At 48.2% G+C, this 25,965-nt stretch overlaps 1 protein-coding gene across 1 annotated transcript in view; it reads right to left on the reverse strand.

Annotated features, from left to right (window-relative positions):
* Nucleotides 1-25,965, reverse strand: part of LOC147678645 (uncharacterized) — a 432,022-nt gene that overhangs the window by 382,597 nt on the left and 23,460 nt on the right. Inside the window, exon 2 of the mRNA XM_086946616.1 lies at nucleotides 18,067-18,174. Coding sequence (XP_086802742.1) covers nucleotides 18,067-18,174 — 108 coding nt within the window. The remainder of the gene's footprint in view (nucleotides 1-18,066; nucleotides 18,175-25,965) is intronic.

Consider the following 25,965-nt stretch of genomic DNA (forward strand, 5'->3'; position numbering starts at 1 on the left):
GCAGGCGCGCAGAGCGGGCCTGGCGCAAAGCCTACTCCAGCTCTAAGAAAGTATTATATCAGGCTACAGTGAAGGTGTACCATCGGGCGGTGTGTAGAACCCGTGCCGCTTTTTATGCGACACAATTCAGGAATAGTTCGAACCCAGCAAAGGCTATCTTTAAGGTATTGAAAGACCTCACCGCCAAAAAGGTTATAACATCACATCAGAGCTCTCTGGAGCACTGTGAAAAGTTGGCAGAGTTTTTTCTGGAAAAGGTGAACGCTATCTACCGAGGCTTTCCCGTGGTCGTTCCCGCGGTGATGACATCATCCAAGCCTCCACCATCTGAGGGGTTGTGTTCCCTACCTTTGTTAAACCCAGATAGCCTAGGCACTTTGGCTCGCAAAGTGAAATCTGGGTCCCCTGAGGATCCACTTTGCCCCGAAGTGTTCAAGGACCTGGCGGCACATGACATCTCTCCGCTTTGTTCCTTGGTCAATGCGTCTTTGACATCTGGCGTCGTTCCACTTAAGTGGAAGCGAGCCATGGTTCGTCCGATCCTGAAGAAACCTAGCCTGGATGGAAGCAAGCCGGAGAGCTATCGGCCTATTTCACTCTTGCCGTGGCCGGCTAAGGTGATGGAGGCACACGTAAATGCCGCTCTCTCGGAACATCTTCGTCGAGCTGACATACTCGACGCTACGCAGAATGGGTTTAGGGCAGGTCACAGCACGGAGACGGCTCTGCTTTACATGGTAGAGCACCTCCGCTCCGTGCTTGACGCGGGACAAACGGCAGCGCTGGTGCTATTAGATCTAAGCGCTGCCTTTGACACCGTCTCGCACCCTATCCTTCTGCAGCGTCTAGAGGATGCTGGTGTTTCCGGCATTGCGCTCGACTGGTTCCGGTCATTCTTATCAAACCGGGCCTTTAGCGTGACCGTCCCACCCTTTCAGTCAAAATTCCACCCGTTGAACCTGGGCGTCCCCCAAGGCTCCTCGCTGAGTCCTACGCTGTTCAATCTGTACGTAAGGCCGCTAGCTGAGGTTGTCAAACTATGGGGTATGACCATGGTGTCATATGCCGATGACACCCAGCTAGCGGTCACGATCAGCGGGGATGCGGAGGTTGACGCTCCTAGGTTTCAACAAGGACTGAGGGCGGTCGCTAGGTGGATGACGCTTAATTGTCTCCAGCTAAACGCTAGTAAGACCGAGGTGATGGTATTCGGTAGGCGACCGGAACTGTGGGGAGAGAGATGGTGGCCGGAGGAGTTGGGTCCCGCTCCCATCCCAGTCGCCGAGCTTAAAAACCTCGGAGTCTGGTTGGACCCTTCCCTTACGTTTGCATGCCACACCAAACGCACGGCTGCCTGCTGCTTCGGCATCTTGCGTGGGCTCCGTCCTGTGCTAAAGTTCTTCGACGCCCCCACCCGGCAACTCATGATCCAAGCGACCGTCATCTCTAGATTGGATTATGCTAGTTCTTTGTTGGCCGGGCTGAATGTAGCTGAGATAGGGCGCCTGCAGCGGATCCAGAATGCAGCTGCGAGAGCGGTGGTGGGTCTTCCAAGATTCTGTCCCACCTCCAGCACCATTCGAGCACTGCACTGGCTCCCGGTGGCGCAGCGGATTCAGTTTAAGGTCCTCTGCGTCGCCCATAAGATCTTGAAGGGGTCCCCGGCAACGATCCTCACGACCCTCTTGGCTAATTATATTCCGGCACGACCCTTAAGATCGTCAGATCTCGAATTGGCCGTAGTACCGCGCTTTAAGCGAAGCAGGGCCGGTGGTCGCTCATTTCGAGTGCGGGCCGCTGCTCTGTGGAATTCCTTACCCCCTGCAATTCGCGCCATGAGCGATGTGCTCTCTTTCCGTCGCGCCTTAAAAACATTTTTATTCCCTTAGTTAGTGTGTTTTGTGCTGTTTTATTTAGTTGTGTTGTGTAACTGCCTTGTCTGGCGCCAAGACGCTCCTTAGCTGGAGCATTTGCGCGCCTAATAAAAACTACATAACATAACATAACATAATCATTCTGTGTCGATCAACTACATTAAAGTGTGTCTGTCAAATAACTTTTGCATTTCTGATTTAAGCTCATTATAATTATACAACATAGGATATTTTCTCTCCAAGAGGGGGGTGGACCATGTATCTGCGGTTCCCCCCAAATACCAAAGCACACACGCCACCTTTGATTGATCATTGGGAAAGCAATTGTATTTGCACATGAAGTACAATTGACACTGATTGAGAAAGTAGCACATTTTAATGGTTCTCCATAAAATTGTTCATGTGGGGCCAAAGGAACACTCTGAGGGGTTATTTACTTTGACTAGCAGGCTCGCTAATACGTCCCCACCAGATGCTCCCTTATTTACATCTGACCCTTCTGACTCAGAATAAACAAAGGTAGGAGGCTATAACAACGAATTCTTAGGCACTTTTTCTGAGGGCAGTATTTTAGAATGCACACGAGGATCTCTTATGCCTCCTTGCAATTCATCTAATCGCTGAGTCAATTTCTTTGTTTCACTTTGAGATTGTTGTACTGCCTGTCTCAAGTCCCTAGTCTCATTTTGTAATGCTACTAATACTGCCATGACATCAGACAAGTATGGGTTCTGGGACTCCATCTCGGTCAGACAAGAGTAATATTCTTTGGCCTGCAATTCTGTCATGACTGAACGCAGCTACTATTTTGAGTGGTAGCGTTAGATCTTGTAGGAGTGAGATGAGTATCCAGAAGTCAATATCTAATGTCTCTTAAGTCTTGCTATAACTTGGAGAAATTTAACACTTCCCAAGTCACAACAGCCTTCAGGAGAAAGAGGAATTGGAGAAAAGGAAAGACACGGATGGACAAACTTGCTCTGTGCGGAATTTCAACAAAAACCAGAATGTGTACACAACATTCTTACAACAATAATCTAGAGAATACACAGTTAACACTGTATCTTTCCCTAGAATCTTAATTATTGAGGGTTAATAGTTCTCACACAACCATAAACTCCTACCCAAAATGTAACCCTTTCCCTGCAGAGAACACTGAACACTCCGAAAGCAGCATGTCTGGAATACTCAATGTCAATGGCTCTAAAAAAACAAAATTAAACACAGTAATACAGTAATATATGAATATTTTCTGCAAACCAGTCCCTTTCCAACATTATACTACCTTGATAGCATCCTTACTCAACAGGAATTACGTAATTCCTAAAAAAGGGAGGAAAGACTGACCAAAATTGATAAAATAAACATTAATCCTTAGAGTTATTCAAAAGACGGAGCAAAAGGGTTAGAAAATAAGTTTCCATATACAAATATCTCTTATAGTAGTTCATAGTCACCAGTCTCATCACCACAGTAAAGTCACTTCTTTTCTGTGTTGTCTTGTAGCTTTCAATGTGCAAGTGACACACTCTAAAGCCAAGAACACCAAACAAAATCCTACACGAACCACAAAATGGACGTTAAGTACTTCTTGATTAAAAATTGAAACATGTGCCTTACCCTAGTTTGGAGGAATAGATTGCTGTTGGTGAATGTTTCCTCTAATTTTTTATCTTATAGGAAACAGTGACGGAAAAACACAGAATCCAGGAGAATAGCACCTATCAATAGCCACTTATCGAATGAGGAAGATATCAGCAACAAAGAGCCAAAAATCAGGATTCAACAAGCTAGATATGTCAAGTAAGTAATGTATGTTCGGGAGCAATCATGGCTCAGGGCCCCCGCCCGCCCTGACGTTATGCAGTATTATGCATCTATGTTTACTTTGTACGCTTTTGTAACCTGCCCACGTCACTTTTTCCTCCTGTATTGCCCCGTTTGGTACCTTCTCCAGATTGTCATTTTAGCTTTAAGCTGACCGCTCCACTTTGTACGCTTTTGTAACCTGCACACGTTTCTTTTTCCTCCTGTAATGCCGCGTTTGGTACCTGCCCACGTCACTGCCCACGTCCCTTTTTCCTCCTGTAATGCCCCGTTTGCTACCTTCTCCTGATTGTCATTTTAGCTTTCAGCTGACCGCTCCACTTTGTACGCTTTTGTAACCGGCACACGTTTCTTTTTCCGTTTGGTACCTGTGGCTCGCTCACCGCTCCTCTCCGCCGCCGCTCCTCCCCGCCGCCGCTCCTCCCTCACGTTTGCTTTGCTCACTGCTTACTTGGCGCCCTACCTCATCCGCCGCTCACCGCTCCTCCCCGCTGCCGCTTCTCACTGCCTGCCCGCCGATCCTCACCGCCGGTCCCCCGCTCATGTCCGCTGCTCCTCCGCTCGTCACTGCTCCTCCCCGTGCTGATCTCCGCCGCTCCTCGTCACTGCTCCTCCCCGCGCTGATCTCCACCGCTCCTCCCCGCGCTGATCTCCACCGCTCCTCGCGCTCGTGTATGCCGCTCCTGATGTAAGCACGCACGTCGCGGCCGGTGCTACTTTGAAGGGACTACTTTTTTTTTTAACTTATATTTTTTAAATAACGTATTTATTTTTAATTTATATAGCCTATGTCCATCTGCACACCCTGAGGATTACAACAATGTATCGGGTGTGTGGATTGGCGCTGTGGTTCCCGAGTTTACCCGACTCAAAGCCTCAAAGTTCTTCCTTTATAATAGTAGTATAGATATATATATGCATATATATATACACGCACACACACACATATATATATATATATATATATATATATATATCAGCGCTCCTGTTGTACCATGAATCAAGGGTCACTCACGAGCGGGTGCTTCAGACGCGACGGTACACGCGTTTACATTTTTTGCCTCATACTCCATTTCTTTCACTGTGAAACAAAGTTCAGCACTCCCGGGGTACAGGCAAGTATTTCTTTATTTCGCCATTAGCCGTAGACAGACGCGTTTCGGACGCGAGTCCTTCATCAGTGTTTACTCAGAACGCATCAAGCGGTTACTTAAATACATCATTGCAACACGCCTCTCAGCATTACAAAACCGGTATCGAAATCGCATGTGCGTCTATGCGAATGGTGCGGCCATCTTAGAAAGCATAAAATCATGCAATTCCACTGCAGTATATTACTACTGTAACCACTCTTGCCGTATATCGGCATGGTAGCTGCTTAAGCTGGTGTAACCTCACTTTAAAGCCGTGGATCGGCATATCACCAGCTCCATTCACTTGCGCCTTGCGATTTCAGCCCAAAATGTCAAATTCTTACACTATATTTTTTAAGAAGAACTATACTATGTTGCTATGAGTATTATCTGTAACTAAGAATGGTTCTGTTTTAAATTTTAGAATTATTGGGAAACTGCTATCTCAACTGTCCTGATGAACGTGGTCTAATTTCTCTTTCACCACCGAAACGCGTCGATGCTTAAGGAGTAATACTTGGTCAAGAAATAGAGGAAAATTCTGTATCATTGTGTGAATTTAGTCCTCAAACTGTACCTCCTTTTTTATTGGAATGTCTCATTGATTTGTTGTATATTATTTCCGTCCTGTTTGTTTCCCATTTTTTAACAAATATAGTGTATATGAATAAATTGTTTAGATTTATTTTTACCAGAGTGTTTTCACTTGTTTTTAATTCTGTTCACATTGCTTCCTGTTTGTCCATGTGTCATGAATTGATGTTTCTTTATTTGTTTGGTCCATAAGAACTAGTTGTTCTATGTTCATTCGCCCAAAGGGAATCTCATTTTTTGACTTACAGTCGATTCTGGAACAGGTCTTGGTGAGAGCCGGGTTGGGGTCCAAATTTCGCACGTGGGTGCTGAATTGCTACACTTTCCCTACTGCGACCGTTCGTGTCAATGGTACTTCGTCGGCCCGGTTCCATATTGAACGTGGGACCAGACAGGGGTGCCCGCTCTCCCCCCTACTATTTGCGCTGTATATGGAACCTCTGGCACAAGCGCTAAGGACGGACACCAGGGTTCAGGGAATAAAGATCAGAGCGTACACACACACAATCAGCTTATATGCTGATGATATCCTCCTATCCTTGGTCACCCCGAGGGACTCACTGCCGGCCAGTGTAGAGATTATGGACGCATTTGCAAGGGCCTCGGGATTCAAGGTAAATGTGGCAAAATCACTGGCCTTGGATCTCTTACTAGAGCCCCAGACTCGGGTCTGGCTGGAGGAGCGCTTCCCTTTCCATTGGTCCTTGGAGGCGGTCCCCTATCTGGGGATCCAACTGGCGAACACTTTACGGGACACAGTGCGTATCAATTAAGCCACCCTCCGCCGTACAATCCGTGCAGAGCTGGGACGCTGGCGACACCTGCCTATATCCTGGTTGGGTCGGGTGGCGGCGGTGAAGATCACCATTTTGCCGCAGATTCTGTATGTCTTTCTGACCATTCCACTGCGACCTCCGGAGGGTTGGATTCGCCAAACCCAATCTGATCTCGCGCAATTCATCTGGAATGGGAAACGTCCAAGAATGAAACTGAGGTTAGCAATGCTCCCTACGGAGAAGGGGGGTCTGGGGTTACCCGATCTGGCACTATATTTTCAAGCGACGCAGCTCCGCACCCTGGTGGAGTGGAGTAAGTGGGAGTCGGAACGGCACTGGCTTTTTCAAGATCAGGCGAAAGCCGGACGGCCCCTGCAGGAGATCCCCTTCCTCCGTAGACAACACAGACCACCTAATCTTTACGCCTCTTTTATTACCAGAGTCCCTCTGGAAGTGTGGGACCAGACCAATACGCGACATGGCCTGACGACATTCCTGTCGCCGCTGTTGCGGCTGTTGGAAAATCCGGACTTTGGGCCAGGCTGTGATGTACGAGCGTTCACTTGTTGGCGCCCGGCGGGGTGCCGAGTGCTTGCTCATGTTTACTTGAACGGAGGGGTGGCCCCCTTCGAGCACTTACGACAGGAGTACGGCCTCCCGGAATCAGAGCACATCCGTTATTTACAGATAAGTCACTGGGCGCGCGATCCACGAGTGCGGGAACATGCGGACCGGAAGCTTACTCAATACGAGTACTGGCTGCTTTCCCGTAAATCGGATAAGCGTCTTATATCAGACCTTTACCGGTTGCTCCTGGAGAGGTACTCGCGGATTCATAACGCGGGCAGGGAACGCTGGGAGAGGGAGCTGGGAAGAGACCTGAGCAATAAGGAATGGGAGGACATTTGCTACCGAGTACGACACTCTGCCTACCACATGGGCCTGACATCCACCCTTACTAAGTTGGTGTCGTATTGGTACTACACACCTGAGAGACTGCATGAGATGGATCCCTCCCGCGTTGCGACCTGCTGGAGGGGCTGCGTAGAAAAGGGCACGCTAACACACCTTTTGTGGGACTGCACGCATCTTCAGGGTTTCTGGAAGGTAGTTTAGGATGAAATTGATGCACATTTTGACACAGAGATCCCGAGATTCCCGACCTATGTCCTCTTGGGTCTCCCAAACGCCATTACGTTTCCCCTTAAGGCGAGGAGACGGCGGCTGATTGCAATAGCATTGGGCTCCGCTGTGCAGACTATTCTGGCCCTGTGGCGCACGACACAAATACCCACCTTGCAGAGTTGGCTAGGCAGGCTCTGGTCAGTCCTGGGTATGGAAAAATTGTCCTTGGTGGCAGCGGGAGAGGGAGACAAATATGCAGAATTATGGCAGCCCTTTCTGTCACTGTTAGCCACGGAATTCAGGGAGGTGACTTGTCCCCGCAACCTAAGGCTGCTTCGGCTATCCCAACAGGATGATGGAACCCCGATTGTGTAACAGGGTGTGTGTGAGAAATGAGGAACTGGACTTGGAACGAGGGCGGCGGGTGGGCGAATTGGGAAGGGAGTGGATCCCAGGTTGGGGTTGGGGCAGTTTGGGGGGTTTGTTCCTTCTCCTGGCGTTTGTACTCCAGCATCTTCTTCAGCTGCCTTTTGGTACAGCATAGAGACTCATTTTGCCTTTTATGCTTTATGATATACCTACTACGGCTGTTTCTTTAGTATATTCATCATCTATTGTATATATCTTGTGTACTGTATGCTTTCTGCATTACCTGAGAGAACTTTGTCTAATAAAAAGATTTAATACTAAAAGAGACATTATATTTAGGTTTCACTCATACAAAACCAGAGAAATTCAGCAGTTATAGTTAGCTGAACTAACTATAACTCGCGCCCCCGCAATGCACTGCTTATGACCGATATTGGCATCCTCTTATGATTAGAGGATGACCCTCTAGGCACGGATATATGATGTTAGCACGCATACTTTTAGCACGCATACCATTACCACGCATTTTTTACAAGGCAGGTCATTTTACAATGAATACCTTTACAACGCATTACACTACAACGCAGATACTATTACAACGCATACCATTACAAAATAAGTATAGGTAAGTATATAATATTAATATATAATGTAAATAATAATTATTTAAATATTTTAATTAATTATTAAATATTTTATTATTAAATAATTTAATTAATAAAATTAATTTTAAATATTAAAATTTGTAAATATAAATGTTAAAAATACCCCTGTACCCCAAAACCCAATCCCAACCCATAAACCTAAAAATACCCCTGTACCCCAAAACCCAATCCCAACCCTGAAACCTAAAAATACCCCTGTACCCCAAACCCCAATCCCAACCCTGAAACCTAAAAATACCCCTGTACCCCAAAACCCAAACCCAGCCCTGAACCCTAAAAAAACCCCTGTACCCCAAAACCCAAACCCAGCCCTGAAACCTAAAAATACCCCTGTACCCCAAAACCCAAACCTGAAACCTAAAAATACCCCTGTACCCCAAAACCCAAACTCAGCCCTGAAACCTAAAAATACCCCTGTACCCCAAAACCCAATTCCAACCCTGAAACCTAAAAATACCCATGTACCCCAAAACCCAAACCCAGCCCTGAAACCTAAAAATACCCCTGTACCCCAAAACCCAATCCCAACCCTGAAACCTAAAAATACCCCTGTACCCCAAAACCCAATCCCAACCCTGAAACCTAAAAATACCCCTGTACCCCAAAACCCAATCCCAACCCTGAAACCTAAAAATACCCCTGTACCCCAAAACCCAATCCCAACCCTGAAACCTAAAAATACCCCTGTACCCCAAAACCCAATCCCAACCCTGAAACTTAAAAATACCCCTGTACCCCAAAACCCAATACCCCTAATAAATGTTTTAAAAAAAATAAACTTACCTATACTTATACTTACGTTGTAATGGTATGCGTTGTAATAGTATCCGCGTTGTAGTGTAATGCGTTGTAAAGGTATGCGTTGTAAACGATCCTGCGCTGTAAAAGTATGCGTGGTAATGGTATGCGTGGTAAAAGATGCGTGGTAACAGTTACATACCTCTAGGCACAGCACTAAAGGCGCTAAATAGCGTTTAATTCTTCAATAAATAATCCAATGGGTGTTCTTCTTAGATGTAGTACTTTATTCAGAAGTGAATTGTACTCATTAACTTCTTTGAAATTCTTATCTTGTATTCAATGATAATTGTTAAACATTTCAACTTTCATTTCCAAAGGCGTTCCCAATGCATTTCGTGCACGATGTGCACTTCTTCAGGGAAATATCTAAGCAAAAATTTATGGACTCATATGAGGATAACGTCCTACATAACGGATGTATTCTGTCAATTAATAACATATAATATATAATAATATATAATAACCTGTTAAAGGTGACCTGATGATCCGGTGTGATCAATGAGGATAATATATTCGAAAGTGAGATTAATAGATGAAAAGAGACATTATATTTAGGTTTCACTCGTTCAAAACCAGAGAAATTCAGCAGTTATAGTTGGCTGAACTAACTATAACTCGCGCCCCCGCAATGCACTGCTTATGACCTCACATATTTCATCACTCATGACACAGTCAGTGACATCACTGATAACATCACTGAAATTTTAGGAAGGGGGCTGCATGGCCCCCCTTTCATGGACCATGTTGCGCCCCAGGAACCCCATCCCCCGGGGCCTGACCCTTTGAAAAACAAAATATTTAAAAAAAACAGTAGGGGTCGCACAAGACCACCCTCCAGGTCCGATTTTGGGACCCGGGACCCCATCCCCCCGACCTGGCCTTTATTTTTTTTATTATTTTACAATTCATACAGTGGGACAGTTAAGGGGGGCTGAGCAACCCCCCTCCCAGGCCATTTGCCCTATGCCCCGAAACTTGCCCTTATTATAAAAAAAATACACATTTTAAAAGGGAGGGGGGCCACGCGGTCCCCCTCCCAAGGCCAGGCCTTTACATATTTTTTAAAAAAGGGGATGGGGCCACGCGGCCCCTCTCCCCTGGCTGATTTCAGCCCCACAGACCCTATCTCTCAGGGCAAGGCATTTGCCTTTAAAATATATATATATATTTTCATTAAAGGGAGGGGTCAAGGCCACCCCCCTCTTTCATGGGCCATTTTCAGCCCCAGGGACCCCCTCCCCCGGGACCAGGCCACCTTGTGGTGGACTGCCGGGAGAGCCTGAAGGCCCCTGCAGTCCCTGCCTCCTGCGGGATCAGGCATTGCTTTTACACACAGGGAGCTGTTGACATGCATCACCCTGTGTGTAGAAGCAAAGTGCTCCGCTTTGAGCAAGCAAGAGCAAAATGCTCCTGCTTGCTCAAAGCAGAGCACTGTTTGCCATGGCATCTGCCGCCAAGCCATAGCATACTGCAATGTCTCGGGGTAGGCACCCTGGAACATTGATGGATCCAGTCCTTGGGGGTGGCTGTCCCCAGGGCCAGGTAAGGCTCATGGAGAGGGGCCGCTGCATCCACCACAAATCTTGCCAGAAATAAAAAAACTAAAATGTTTTGGGGGGGGGCACTGGGGTCCCTGTTGGACCCCCTGAACAGGCCTAGGGCTCAGGGTGGTTCAACCCCGTCCCTTTTTTGTTTTTAATGTTTTTTCTTGTGACTCGGTTCAACAGAGTCACAAGATGGCTGCCAACACTTCCTGGTTTGAAGTGTTGCCAGCCAATCAGATCCCAGGCACGAGATCAGGAGGGTTTGCGGATCTACCGCGGCCACAGATGTATATCTGAAAAATCTTCACATTTCTCTGGAACTCCTGAAGGAACTTCTACAATTTAACAAAAAAGACTGCTCTCTGGACCAAGAGCTACCTTTTTACCAAAGTTGGTGTAATTCCATTCAGCAATTCAGGTTGTATCTGCATCAACAGTTTCCTATGGACATTACCATGGAGGAAAAGCGTTTTGAGAACCCCCTGCTTGTTAGATCAAACCGAAATTTTCGAGAAAGCAGCTGACGTGACAGCCCCATTTGTTTTGAAAATTTCACAGAGATACGTCAAGCGGCGCCAAAGTTATTAGCAGATCAAAAACGCTTTTTTTATGGAAACTAGGTCCTAACTATAACTACCTACTGGCAACTGCCAGTACGATATATATATAGATACACCTATATATACCTGCAACCCCGCACAACCACATGGTGTTAACCTCATCCCCTCGCATCACTTACCTGGATCCACAACAATGGATTCTGGGTGTTGGAGTTTACTTCAGCATCTTGAACTGAAACAGGTGATCGGACAATCAAGGGGCGGAGGGGACTCTAATCAACAAAAAAAGGAGACAGGACTTACTATCAGCTTGCAGAAAACCTCCTGAACACTTGGGCGCTAACGAAGGCTAAGTGAAAAGTCGAAATGCATTCGCCAAATTTAAAGTTAATAAAAGGGCCTCCAAAAGTTTCCCCCTGTGTGGCCTCTGCTCTCTCTCAGGAAGGAGTTTGCTGGATGTGATGTCACGTCAGCCAGAGACGTGAAACAGAGGCCCCCGCTTCACAAGATGGCCTGGACTTCACTGGCTCTGCTGTGGCAGCTTTTCTCGTGTTCAAAGGTATTGGATGGTCCAGACCCGCCTCGGATTTTGGGAAGCGATTAGGCAGTTGTGAGGATATTAACCTCATGCTGGGCGGTGTGCACTACACTTCTGCCCCTGCAGCAATGGAATCCTGACTTTTGGGGCTGAAGCAGTAAGGGGACCGGAGGAGGCCCTTTTCATGAACTTACAAACAGGAAATTGGGTTTTTAAATTGCACGCATCAGTACCTGCACCCCCGCACAACCACATGGTGTTAACCTCATCCCCTCGCATCACTTACCTGGATCCACAAATATGGATTTTGGGTGCTGGAGTTCACCTGAGTATCGTGAACTGAAACAGGTGATCGGACAATCAAGGGGCGGAGCGGACTCTAATCAACAAAAAAAGGAGGCAGGACTTACTATCAGCTTGCAGAAAACCTCCTGAACACTTGGGCGTTGACGAAGGCTAAATGAAAAGCCGAAATGCATTCGCCAAATTTAAAGTTAATAAAAGTGCTTCCAAATGTTTCCCCCTGTGTGGCCTCTGCTCTCTCTCTCAGGAAGAAGTTTGCTGGATATATATATATATATATATATATATAGGTAATGGCCGGAACATTATACCCAGGAACCCTGTGGTGGAATGCAGGAAGCGCCAAGCAATTGGGGGCACGAAAGTGAGTCTGTTGTCCCATATACTATACGGGACCTCGTGGACTGCAGGTTCCATCAGGCAGTGCGCCTGGGAGGTGCAACGCTGTTACTACACTCACCTGGAGGAGGAGGAGCCAAGGGACTGCTGATATTGAAGTGGTCTCTGGAGCGCTTGAAATTTTGTTTTCTTGTGGAACCGGCACTGATGACGGCCAATGTGGGCCAGAAACGCGTCTGCCATGGCGTTTCACAAACTTCAGGAAGCGACTGCATAATTGCCAAATAAATCCTTCATTTGAGCCCGGAGCATGTGTCTCGCTGATTTCTAAAGAGGTCAGCATTGGTTCTCCTTGTGTAGCCGGGTCTCTGCTGATACCGGCAAGGGGCACGCCCTCTCGTTCTGGAGCTCCGTGGATCAGCAAAAACTGTGGTGGAGTGTGAGAAGCACAACACGGCGCCCCCCCTAGCAGAGGTACTAACCAGCTGGTGTGTGTCTGCGCGAAGGGGAGAGAGGAGGCGGCATTGCGCTGCCTGATAAGGGCTCATTTGAAGGTAATGGCCGGAACATTATACCCAGGAACCCTGTGGTGGAATGCAGGAAGCGCCAAGCAATTGGGGGCACGAAAGTGAGTCTGTTGTCCCATACACTGGTATACGGGACCTCGTGGACTGCAGGTTCCATCAGGCAGTGCGCCTGGGAGGTGCAACGCTGTTACTACACTCACCTGGAGGAGGAGGAGCCAAGGGACTGCTGATATTGAAGTGGTCTCTGGAGCGCTTGAAATTTTGTTTTCTTGTGGAACTGGCACTGATGACGGCCAATGTGGGCCAGAAACGCGTCTGCCATGGCGTTTCACAAACTTCAGGAAGCGACTGCATAATTGCCAAATAAATCCTTCATTTGAGCCCGGAGCATGTGTCTCGCTGATTTCTAAAGAGGTCAGCATTGGTTCTCCTTGTGTAGCCGGGTCTCTGCTGATACCGGCAAGGGGCACGCCCTCTCGTTCTGGAGCTCCGTGGATCAGCAAAAACTGTGGTGGAGTGTGAGAAGCACAACACGGCGCCCCCCCCTAGCAGAGGTACTAACCAGCTGGTGTGTGTCTGCGCGAAGGGGAGAGAGGAGGCGGCATTGCGCTGCCTGATAAGGGCTAATTTGAAGGTAATGGCCGGAACATTATACCCAGGAACCCTGTGGTGGAATGCAGGAAGCGCCAAGCAATTGGGGGCACGAAAGTGAGTCTGTTGTCCCATACACTGGTATACGGGACCTCGTGGACTGCAGGTTCCATCAGGCAGTGCGCCTGGGAGGTGCAACGCTGTTACTACACTCACCTGGAGGAGGAGGACCCAAGGGACTGCTGATATTGAAGTGGTCTCTGGAGCGCTTGAAATTTTGTTTTCTTGTGGAACTGGCACTGATGACGGCCAATGTGGGCAGAAACGCGTCTGCCATGGCGTTTCACAAACTTCAGGAAGCGACTGCATAATTGCCAAATAAATCCTTCATTTGAGCCCGGAGCATGTGTCTCGCTGATTTCTAAAGAGGTCAGCATTGGTTCTCCTTGTGTAGCCGGGTCTCTGCTGATACCGGCAAGGGGCACGCCCTCTCGTTCTGGAGCTCCGTGGATCAGCAAAAACTGTGGTGGAGTGTGAGAAGCACAACACGGCGCCCCCCCCTAGCAGAGGTACTAACCAGCTGGTGTGTGTCTGCGCGAAGGGGAGAGAGGAGGCGGCATTGCGCTGCCTGATAAGGGCTCATTTGAAGGTAATGGCCGGAACATTATACCCAGGAACCCTGTGGTGGAATGCAGGAAGCGCCAAGCAATTGGGGGCACGAAAGTGAGTCTGTTGTCCCATACACTGGTATACGGGACCTCGTGGACTGCAGGTTCCATCAGGCAGTGCGCCTGGGAGGTGCAACGCTGTTACTACACTCACCTGGAGGAGGAGGACCCAAGGGACTGCTGATATTGAAGTGGTCTCTGGAGCGCTTGAAATTTTGTTTTCTTGTGGAACTGGCACTGATGACGGCCAATGTGGGCAGAAACGCGTCTGCCATGGCGTTTCACAAACTTCAGGAAGCGACTGCATAATTGCCAAATAAATCCTTCATTTGAGCCCGGAGCATGTGTCTCGCTGATTTCTAAAGAGGTCAGCATTGGTTCTCCTTGTGTAGCCGGGTCTCTGCTGATACCGGCAAGGGGCACGCCCTCTCGTTCTGGAGCTCCGTGGATCAGCAAGAACTGTGGTGGAGTGTGAGAAGCACAACACGGCGCCCCCCCTAGCAGAGGTACTAACCAGCTGGTGTGTGTCTGCGCGAAGGGGAGAGAGGAGGCGGCATTGCGCTGCCTGATAAGGGCTAATTTGAAGGTAATGGCCGGAACATTATACCCAGGAACCCTGTGGTGGAATGCAGAAAGCGCCAAGCAATTGGGGGCACGAAAGTGAGTCTGTTGTCCCATACACTGGTATACGGGACCTCGTGGACTGCAGGTTCCATCAGGCAGTGCGCCTGGGAGGTGCAACGCTGTTACTACACTCACCTGGAGGAGGAGGAGCCAAGGGACTGCTGATATTGAAGTGGTCTCTGGAGCGCTTGAAATTTTGTTTTCTTGTGGAACTGGCACTGATGACGGCCAATGTGGGCCAGAAACGCGTCTGCCATGGCGTTTCACAAACTTCAGGAAGCGACTGCATAATTGCCAAATAAATCCTTCATTTGAGCCCGGAGCATGTGTCTCGCTGATTTCTAAAGAGGTCAGCATTGGTTCTCCTTGTGTAGCCGGGTCTCTGCTGATACCGGCAAGGGGCACGCCCTCTCGTTCTGGAGCTCCGTGGATCAGCAAGAACTGTGGTGGAGTGTGAGAAGCACAACACAGCGCCCCCCCTAGCAGAGGTACTAACCAGCTGGTGTGTGTCTGCGCGAAGGGGAGAAAGGAGGCGGCATTGCGCTGCCTGATAAGGGCTCATTTGAAGGTAATGGCCGGAACATTATACCCAGGAACCCTGTGGTGGAATGCAGGAAGCGCCAAGCAATTGGGGGCACGAAAGTGAGTCTGTTGTCCCATACACTGGTATACGGGACCTCGTGGACTGCAGGTTCCATCAGGCAGTGCGCCTGGGAGGTGCAACGCTGTTACTACACTCACCTGGAGGAGGAGGAGCCAAGGGACTGCTGATATTGAAGTGGTCTCTGGAGCGCTTGAAATTTTGTTTTCTTGTGGAACTGGCACTGATGACGGCCAATGTGGGCCAGAAACGCGTCTGCCATGGCGTTTCACAAACTTCAGGAAGCGACTGCATAATTGCCAAATAAATCCTTCATTTGAGCCCGGAGCATGTGTCTCGCTGATTTCTAAAGAGGTCAGCATTGGTTCTCCTTGTGTAGCCGGGTCTCTGCTGATACCGGCAAGGGGCACGCCCTCTCGTTCTGGAGCTCCGTGGATCAGCAAGAACTGTGGTGGAGTGTGAGAAGCACAACACAGCGCCCCCCCTAGCAGAGGTACTAACCAGCTGGTGTGTGTCTGCGCGAAGGGGAGAGAGGAGGCGGCATTGCGCTGCCTGATAAGGGCTCATTTGAAGGTAATGGCCGGAACATTATACCCAGGAACCCTGTGGTGGAATGCAGGAAGCGCCAAGCAATTGGGGGCACGAAAGTGAGTCTGTTGTCCCATACACTGGTATACGGGACCTCGTGGACTGCAGGTTCCATCAGGCAGTGCGCCTGGGAGGTGCAACGCTGTTACTACACTCACCTGGAGGAGGAGGAGCCAAGGGACTGCTGATATTGAAGTGGTCTCTGGAGCGCTTGAAATTTTGTTTTCTTGTGGAACTGGTACTGATGACGGCCAATGTGGGCCAGAAACGCGTCTGCCATGGCGTTTCACAAACTTCAGGAAGCGACTGCATAATTGCCAAATAAATCCTTCATTTGAGCCCGGAGCATGTGTCTCGCTGATTTCTAAAGAGGTCAGCATTGGTTCTCCATATATATATATATATATATATATATATATATATATATATATATATATATATATATATATATTCACTTAAAAAACCATAGGTTTCAGGCCTTATATAGTTAGGAATTAGCATTTAAAAAACCATTGAAATTGCTCCTATATAGTTAGTCGTACTAACTATATTTCACACACCCGCAATCCACTGCTGATGATGTCACATATTACATCATTCATGACATGGTCAGTGACATCACTGATGACATCACTGATGACATCTCATTTGACGGCCTTCTTTGGTTCGGCGCCCTTTGGCTCGACAGCCTTCTTCGGGTCGACGCCCTTAGGCTGTACAGCCTTCTTTGGTTCGACGCCCTTCGGGTCGACGACCTTTTTGGGTTGTAGAACCTTCTTTGGGATAACTTTTCTTGGACCTGGGGTCTCTGAAGGCTTAATCTTTGTTTTCGGAGCTGAGCCGGACGGCGGGGCTGCTGAATGATGTTTTGGATCTTGGCTAAGGCCTTTAGGCAATGCCTCTACCGGAGCCTTCTGTAACAGGGTAATTGGTGTCGGGGGCAATGTACTCACGGTCTGCCCCTGTGGGATTTCGTCATCGGAGTCCGAGTGGTCCTCGACGGTGACGAACTCTAGATCCGAATCTTCAGCTTCTGGAAGTTCTTGTTCATCCTCGAAGATGTTGTCTGGTTCCGGTGCCTGTCGCTGCATCTCTTGCCTAGCGGCCCGTCAAATCCGGATGGTTTTCTTCGAACGGAATTGGGCACAGGCTGGGCAGGTTTCTTCCTTGTGGTCTGGTGATAGGCACTTGTTGCATACTGTGTGTTTGTCAGTATGCGGGAGCTTGGAGTGGCATTGTGGGCACCTTTTGAACGGGCTCCTTTCCATCGACAGCAGGCCCATGTGGCGTTGAAAAGGCCAAACGGCCCATGTCGACGACTGGGTCGAGATGGAAAGTTTGATCGAGTCAAGAAGTACCTAGCGAGAACAATATCGTCGAAGTCGAAGGCCTTTTGGCCTCTAGAAAAGTTTAGTTTCGATTCCGAAGTTGGAGTATAGGAATAACATCCGAACCCAATGGCGGAAAAAAACAATCTGAGGATGGAGAAGATGCCCATGGGTACTGTAGTCCAGGGGAGGAGTCACCTATCTCGTGATACTTCGAAGACTCTTCCAGGACAACAAGGTGCAATCATCCGGACCCAACACTAGGCGACGATCTATGCACAGATATGAATTCAGCAGCCCACATGTCTCGAACCTGTGTTTACTTGTAATTCCTATTCTCTTCTATGTTGGTGTTTCTGTTAGTAATCGTCTCTTACTTATTATGTGCTGATGTGTGTCTTAGCATTACTCTGTGTGCTCTTGGGTGCCAGGGTATCTGTTAGTATTCCCTTTTCTCTTATTCATTGGTGTGTTATTGCTACTCTGTGTATTCCTATTCGTCACTATGGTTGGTAGCATTTCAGTGAATGTTGTTGCCTTCTGTGTTGGTATATCTGAATTTCTCTGTGATTTGTAATATTTAGGTATATATTCTATATGCTTTTCGGCGCATCTCTGAATGTTGTTATGTGCAGATATGAATTTGCGATTCTTTGCACAATGTTTTTGTTGGTATGTGTCAGAATGTTACCTGTTGAATGGTGTTTTGGGCTCATCCACTTTAATGAGACCATAGTCCTTGCCGGGAGGGTGGTAGGTGGCCAAAATGTTCTTCTCGTCCCACCTCTGAGACTTCCGTCTGAAAGGAAAACCAGAATCAGAATTACAGAAATCAAGTAGCAGAGCTTTTATTGAAAGACAAATACCTCATTCTACATGTCCCCTATCCTTGTCCTAATTTTTTTTTCATCCTTCTTCATCATTTGTCACCTGCAGCACTCTGAAGTAGCTAAGGACAGCACAAGTTCCATACAACAAACAACATTACATAACATGTGGAACAATCATTGTCCTTTCTGACTGCTACACTCTAGGATGCTCCAGCTATGAACGAACTTAGGGGGAATTCACGTTACAGAAAAGGAAGCCTGCATTTTAGTGGGAATATAAGTTGGGTTTTCAAAACAAGAGTAAAGTGAATCCTAGCAGCTTCAAATAAACGATCATGCATTGTTAGTGGTAATTCTCAAGAATGGTAGAGCAGCCAGTGTTGTACCTTCCAACATGAGTAACAGGCACACAGCTCTGCTCCTGGAAAGGACCATTTGGGCTCAGGTGGCCTATGCTAAGAAATTACATCAAAGCTCCCGATTAACATAACTCTATCAAGGAAGCTGGACTGGCGCAGTCCAATTCCCACCCCCTTACTTCATAGAACTGCCAGCGACACTACTATAAGATAGGGCCAACGTTTATCAGATTCTAATGGGAAGGTGAAAAGAGGCAGATCACGCCCACACCTCTTCATTTGATTTTGAAATATTTTCGAGCAAGAAGAGTAAATAAAAAATATATATATTTACAAAGGGGGCACACATCTCCATAAGTGCTATAATCCGGTTCTCTAGTGGGGTTCACACTTGTTGCGCACCCTACCTGCTCTACACCAAACACCTGCAATTAAATGCCGCTAGTAGCTGCTTTGTGGAGGTAGGGATGGAGACTGTGTCTGGTGCTTGCAATCATCTGCAGCTGATGGTTGCCCAAGTAAATGTATTCTGGCAGTCCCAGGGAAGCAGCAGTCCAGAGAGTAATAGGGATTTACCTTGACGGGAGATTATTTGCAACAGTGTTGTCCGCCAGTATAGGTAATGTGCCAAGGTAGCTCTGAGGTACCAATATTATAGCAGCCTTTCAAGTTTAACTGCCTAATAAAGACCATGTATTCTGACAACATATCCAATTCAGCCTAAGTGCAATGTGGTCAGGGTGTGAAAGCCCAACCAACCAACGTGCTGTGTGCCAAAAATGTGAAGGTCGTCCAGCCTTCTCTACAACCGCCTAATGAGTGCCGCTTAGTGCTTATCTAAGTGGAGATAAAGTGTAAGATTAATTCTAAAAGGCGGGTCTTATTGCGGCATCCTAAATACCGCCTCCATTTTTATATCTGCTAACCTGACATGAAAAGGGAATAAGGTACAAGATTAAATCTAAATTGCAGATGATGTGAGAGCATCTCAACTAAAACCAACGTAAACGGTGTCTTATTAGTAATTGTCCCATGGTTCTGGAAAACGTTGTAGTTCCTGCCTTGCAAGTTCAATCCTGGAAATATATATGTCCTAGTAGCTTGGTGCATGTGCAGGGGCCATTTCCTATTTGATTGATCAATTAGTTTAATTTTGCTCGATTTTCCACCTGTTTGATCTTGGACTTTTATTGAAAGGCTTTTTAAAATAATTCGGATTTGTTGCTTTGGAGCTAAAATAACGGCAACCTTTTGATCTCAGAACATTTTGGTTGCCCCTCTTCCTAGCTGCCTCTAGGTTACTTGAAATTAGAGAAGAACTTTTCAGATCACAACACACCATCGTTCCGTAGGCTTCTGGTTACTTCGACACTAACTTAGGTTTAGTGACATGCACCTAAAGTCATAGATCTGTTTTCTGATGTTATAACTCGTACTTAGTGTCTCTTGCAGTATTTTTCATCATTGAGAAAGTGCCAAGAAATGGAAGCCAAAGGCTCCAATCTAATGTGCATCAATTTATTTTCACATTTCAGTGTTGGTCTCACCATAATTATAATGATGCGTGTCTTGGAGCACCTCTGGAGCATCTGCGGCCCCCCGGTCGGGGACAGTGATCTGCCTGCGGGGGGCCCTGCCATTTGAGCACTCACCTGGCTGGCCTGTAGAACTGAGTGAGAGGCCTAGTGAGAGCGCAGGAGCCGGGGCCTACATTTTGGCATACCCCGTGCCTGTGGGAGGCCAGCGCCATTGGAGTCAACACCCGCCCTGTGGGTCCCTGCTGCAGTGGAAATGGGAGCGAGTGACCCTGGTCGGTCGGGGCCCCCGGGGGTCCCGCTGTGAGAGTGAAGTAGAGCGTGGGGCCTGGCCACGCAGCCTGATTCTGCGACCTGAGAGACAGGCCGGCAGCTGCGGGGATCGTGGCCTGGGGCATCGGGCCTTGGCGGCTGGAGCAGCCCCCCTTGGGAGCGTAGCTGCGGAGGTTCCGGATGGTCAGTGGCCGGGAGGGATGTGGCCCCACCCCTGGCGTTGAGTTCTCCCTGCCGAGTGTCTCCTGGTGGCTGGGCCTGGTGGTGACGACCGCCGTGGATATTAGTGGCTGAGCAGAGGAGTCCGGTGGACAGGGCGGCGTTGGTGGTAGCAGCATCGCGGACTGGCTGGGCCTAAGGGGTGCCCGCAGGACTTAGAGAATTCAGGACAGTGACCGAGGGGCTCAGACGTGACCGCGGGGAGGGATGTATGTCAGTACAACGCTATCTTTTAGATCGCGGTACTTTACAACGCGGTTACTACAACGCAAGTCGTTATAACGACTTTCGTTGGAGGGCGCGGATTGAGGAATATTATAATTTTATATTCCAACACCAGTCCACGTAACAGTAGGGAAGGTGTTGGAATATAAAGTTACAATATTCCTTAACCAACAGCACCATCCAGCGCAAGTCCTAGTAACGACTTGCGTTGTAATGGCAGCGTGGTAAAGGTCGTGCAGTGTGGGGCGGAGCTAGCCGAGCAACGAAATGGCGGCGCCTTGAGCGAGCTCCTCCGGGAGAACAACATATTCACCCACATCCTACACATGCGACACGGTGCTGACCCACCAAAACACTGGCACCGACTACAAGATGCGTCCCCAGCCTCCGCTGCAAAACTGAGAGCGATAGAACATGAGGTTGCGCCGGAAACAACACCTTTGCCGCTGCGGCCTGAGGAACAGTAGGCCAGAGTGTGCACCGGCCCACATTGCGGCTCCAGCCACGACGCACAGTACGTACGCCGGATCACGCCTGGCCGGCTTGCCGGAGAAGGGGGAAAGTAGGACTCCGAGCTGCCGACATGACGCGCGGCAGCGCCGCGCGGCCCGCGCTGACGGAGCCTACCTGGTGCGTGAGCGAGGAGGGTGCACTGCCCCCACCCTGTAGACGACCTGCTGACCAGAGTTAGCGGATGGGCTGGTGTGACCGGCCCCACCCGGGCGGCAACTACTTGGAAGCTGGGGACACCGAGACGAGCAAAATAAAAACAGAAGTAAGCCCAGTCTTACAGTACTCCTTTATTAAGCCCACAATAAGTCCCTGATATAAGGACACTGGACAGTCGCAAGGCCCTGTAATATTGTGACCTGGTGCAATTAGACAGCAAGCGACAAACAGAGAGAGCAGTGCCCCCTGGACCCCCACAAATAAGGGCATAGTTGACGGCGAGAGTGGAAATCAGACAGACCCCCAGTTGTGGAGATGTGGTGGTCTGATTTGCTTAAGTGGGGCAAGGCGGAGGGTGTAGTCCTGCGTAGAGAGGAGGAGAAGGGGCTCCAGAAACACCCAATTGCGCAGGACTGGGAGCGGATGCTGGTGGAGATAGAGGCATAGACCTGACGCCCTCACAGGCGGATACCCCATAACTGGAACTATAGGTTGGAGAAAGAGGGGAATACAAGGGGAAGATATGTCCACCAAGTGCACAGGTTAGTCAGCACCGCGCGAAAACAGCTTTCTGGATAGGACTGACCCCCCTGGGCCTTTATGCCGATGGTCACAGTGCCTAACCAATGGAGAAGGCGGGAGACGTATGGGGTGGGGTGGGATTTGGGTGGGACGGAGACAGGTTACGAGGCGACTATGTGATTCTAACGCAGCACGACCGCTGATGTAATAAGTGGTATTCATATTTATCTGACTTCATGAAGAACTGAGCAAGATTACATGTCAATCGGCCGAAAGTTAATGGGAGAAAACGAGAAAAGACTGTATGATGATAAAGTGTATAACTATAAAATGTGATAATTGATGCAGTCACGAATAAAGAGTTTTAAAAAAAAAACAACCTTGGCGGAGAAATGGGGAAACCGACCAAGAACCAACCAAAGCTCAATTTCCACCACTCAAGGAAGCAGGTGGAACAGACCGGAGAGGAGCATTAAGCTAGCCCACCAACAACATCCACGACAAGTGGGATTGCCGCAGTCTATGTTCCAAACCATACAGACTGCGTTGACAAACATTGACGCCAAAAACGACACTCTCACACACAGAGTGGACCGTATGTCTGAGAGATTGGACAGACACACTGAAAGAATAGATATGGCTGAACGCAGGATCTCAGATGTAGAAGACACCAACTATCAGCTTACAGCTAAACAATCAGGGATAGATAAACAACTAGCTGCACTTTCTGAGAAAGCCGAGGATTTAGAAGCCAGATCCCGAAGAAGTAACATCCGCTTGATGGGCATTGCAGAGACCACAAACACAGGCCCTATGGAAAAATATGTGGAGCAGCTTCTAATCACGCTAATGGGCAGAGACACCTTCTCAGACGTTTTCCTGGTTGAAAGAGCGCACCGATCCCTTGCTCCCAAAACCTCCAGTAGGTACCAGACCGAGACCCATCATAGCTGAAATATTGAACTACAGGGACAGGGATGCAGCCCTGCGTAAGGCAAGAGAACTGGGCACATTGCGGCATGAAGGTATGGAGATAGCGATCTATCCGGATTTTACGCAAACAGTGCAAGATTGCAAGAAATGTGAAGAAATATGGTCAGGCAAAACAGAAAATTCGCGCCCTACAGATCCCCTATGCTATGCGGTACCCGCTCAGACTCAAGATCACAGACGACGGAGCCATGAAAATCTTCAATGAACCGAAAGACGCCATGAAGTATTTGCAACAGCGTAAGCCGAAAGGAGAACGCAGGAGATCACAGAGGGATCGACATGCAGAGCAAGAGGCATTGTCAGATGTGGAATGACGTCCTCTCCAATGACGGACACCTTGTAATAGTAATGTGTGATCGTCTCTCTCAAGTTCGCCTTATCATCCTGAGTCCTGCATAAAGGCTCCGGAGGGATGTGCCCACTGAGCGACTTGGAAAGTGACAAACTGCCTGCTGATCAACCACAGACCGCACCGCAGATGAGACTTGATGGCCGAATTGAAGATGAGCCACACAGATAAGTGTCTAATGAAGGGACTATCTTTATATAAAGGGACTGGGTTAAATTGGAAAGTTGTAATGGACATGATTAGTTTTCATAAGTTTTATTGAGAAATGCTATGCTATTAAGTGGAAAATACAGACTCAGTACCTGTTGCGGTGTAAAACCATGTTTCACATGGCCTCCCCCTTTGCTCTAGTCAGCGAAGGGACAGAGCTTGGCAGCTCCCGCCCACTTGTGCACTCCACACTTGGTTATTTCCTTGGGTTTTGTTAAGATCCGAAGGGGGGGGAGTGTGGGATATGGTGGGGTTGCTGGGAAATGTCTCTGTTGTTACAGAACTGATTGGGTGGAGGAGGGAAGGGGAGAAACATTGAGAAAACCACCAGGCAGCTGCAGATGGGTACATGGTACATGTTTATGTTCGTCGTTTGCGAACCTCATGTCCACACAAGTGTTCTCCAGGTTTTGGTGTTGTGATAAATGGCGTCAGAAGTGAGGACAATTAGAACGTTGACTCTACTATCCTGAAATGTCCGGGGGCTGCAAAACCCACAAAGTACGCAAAATAATTGCCTATCTCGACAGACACAAAATTGATGTGGCATGTCTCCAAGAAACACACCTCATGCCGCAGAGAGAGACCAAAATAGGATACAGGTGGGCACAATACCAGTAAGCATCCTCTTACTCAAATTATGCACGTGGAGTGTTGGTGCTGGTTAAGCGCACTACTCCGTTTACACTTACACATGCAAGCACCGATACCCAGGGCAGATATGCCATTCTCAGGGGCTCATTTGCGGGCACGGATCTCACGATTATTTCGGTGTATGGTCCCAACGTAGATGACCCGCTTTTCTTTGACGACATTTGGTCTACACTCAGGAACATCCAGCCCACAGCCCTCGTATGGGGTGGGGACTTTAACACATGCTTGGACCCCGCACTAGAAAGATCATCAGGTACAGATAGATATGGCCGAAGAGCAGCTAACTCCTTGTTACAGGGAATCAAGGACTGGTCCTTAGTGGATGTATGGCGAGAGAGACACCCTGGGCAACAGGAGGGAACTTGTACCTCAACAACACATAATACATGGTCACGATTAGACTACTGGCTGACAACACGAGAGGTTAGTACCTGGGTCACGAGGGTGGAACACTTGCCGAAAATGTTATCAGACCACTCCCCTGTTCGACTAGAGCTGGCTATCCCCACTCATACCCCCAAACAGTTTACATGGCGACTCCAACCCTCTGCATTAAAAGACCAAGTCTTTCGCAGTGAACTGAGGCAAGCAATTCTGGAATTCTTCCAAAGTAATGTTGGATCGGTTGAAAGCACTAGGTTCTTGTGGGAGGCTTTTAAAAGTCACTATACGGGGCCACTGTATTAGCAAACATGCGGGGATACTTAAGGACATCCAACAACAGTTGGACATGATAGAACGAGACATTAAGACCCTAGAAGCAGAATACACTGATACATTGAATACATCTCTCCTAGCAGATATACGGAGTAAAGTGGACACATATCACGAGTTTGCAGATTCGGAAATAAAATATCTTTCAAAACGGCACACGGCCAGAGTATATGGTGAAGGGGGCAGACCGGGCAAGACCCTGTCCAATAAGATAAAACCTCCACATGCTATGGCACATATAACGCAAATCGTGAATGCACTGGGCAAACTGGAATATGACACACCCTCTATTCTGGATAATTTCCTGAAATATTACTTTACATTATACAGTACACAGACCGTAAATTCCCCGTCGACTATACATGAATATTTAGATGATACCGGACTGGCATGGCTGTCCGACACACATAGGGAATACCTTAACCATCATATCACGGAGGATGAATTCAGGGAGGCGATTCATTCGCTACCGAATAATAAAGCCCCGGGACTAGATGGTTTGCCGGGCGAATTTTACAAAGAATTTAAGGACCTGTTGATACCGCACCTGGCTCAGACGTATGAAGAAGCGTACGAAGAAGGACTTTTTCCAGCGACGCTGCGAGAGGCGCTACTAATAGCTCTCCCTAAACCGGGGAAGGATCCCCCGAAATGTGAGTCCTATCGCCCCTTGTCACTCATAAACATAGACGCTAAGATCTTGGCAAAAATCATTGCGACGAGGAAACAACCATTATTGGGCTCACTGGTCCTGCCAGATCAGGTGGGCTTTATGCCCACTAGAACCACAACCCAGAACATACGTACTATCTTTGCTCTATATAATAGCCTTAACCCGGACCTACCTGCTGCAGCTGCACTATTGGACGCAGCAAAGACGTTTGATTCCGTGGAGTGGGAATTTATGTTTACGGTCCTGACACGAATGGGATTTCCACCACCATTTATGAAATGGATAGCCCTATTATATAATGATCCCAGAGCCAGAGTGTGTATCAACGGTATTACATCACAACCTATTGAAATAAGTCAAGGTAC

This window comes from Lissotriton vulgaris, chromosome 12 (genome assembly GCF_964263255.1).
Source record: "Lissotriton vulgaris chromosome 12, aLisVul1.2, whole genome shotgun sequence".
Taxonomy (NCBI): Eukaryota; Metazoa; Chordata; class Amphibia; order Caudata; family Salamandridae; genus Lissotriton; species Lissotriton vulgaris.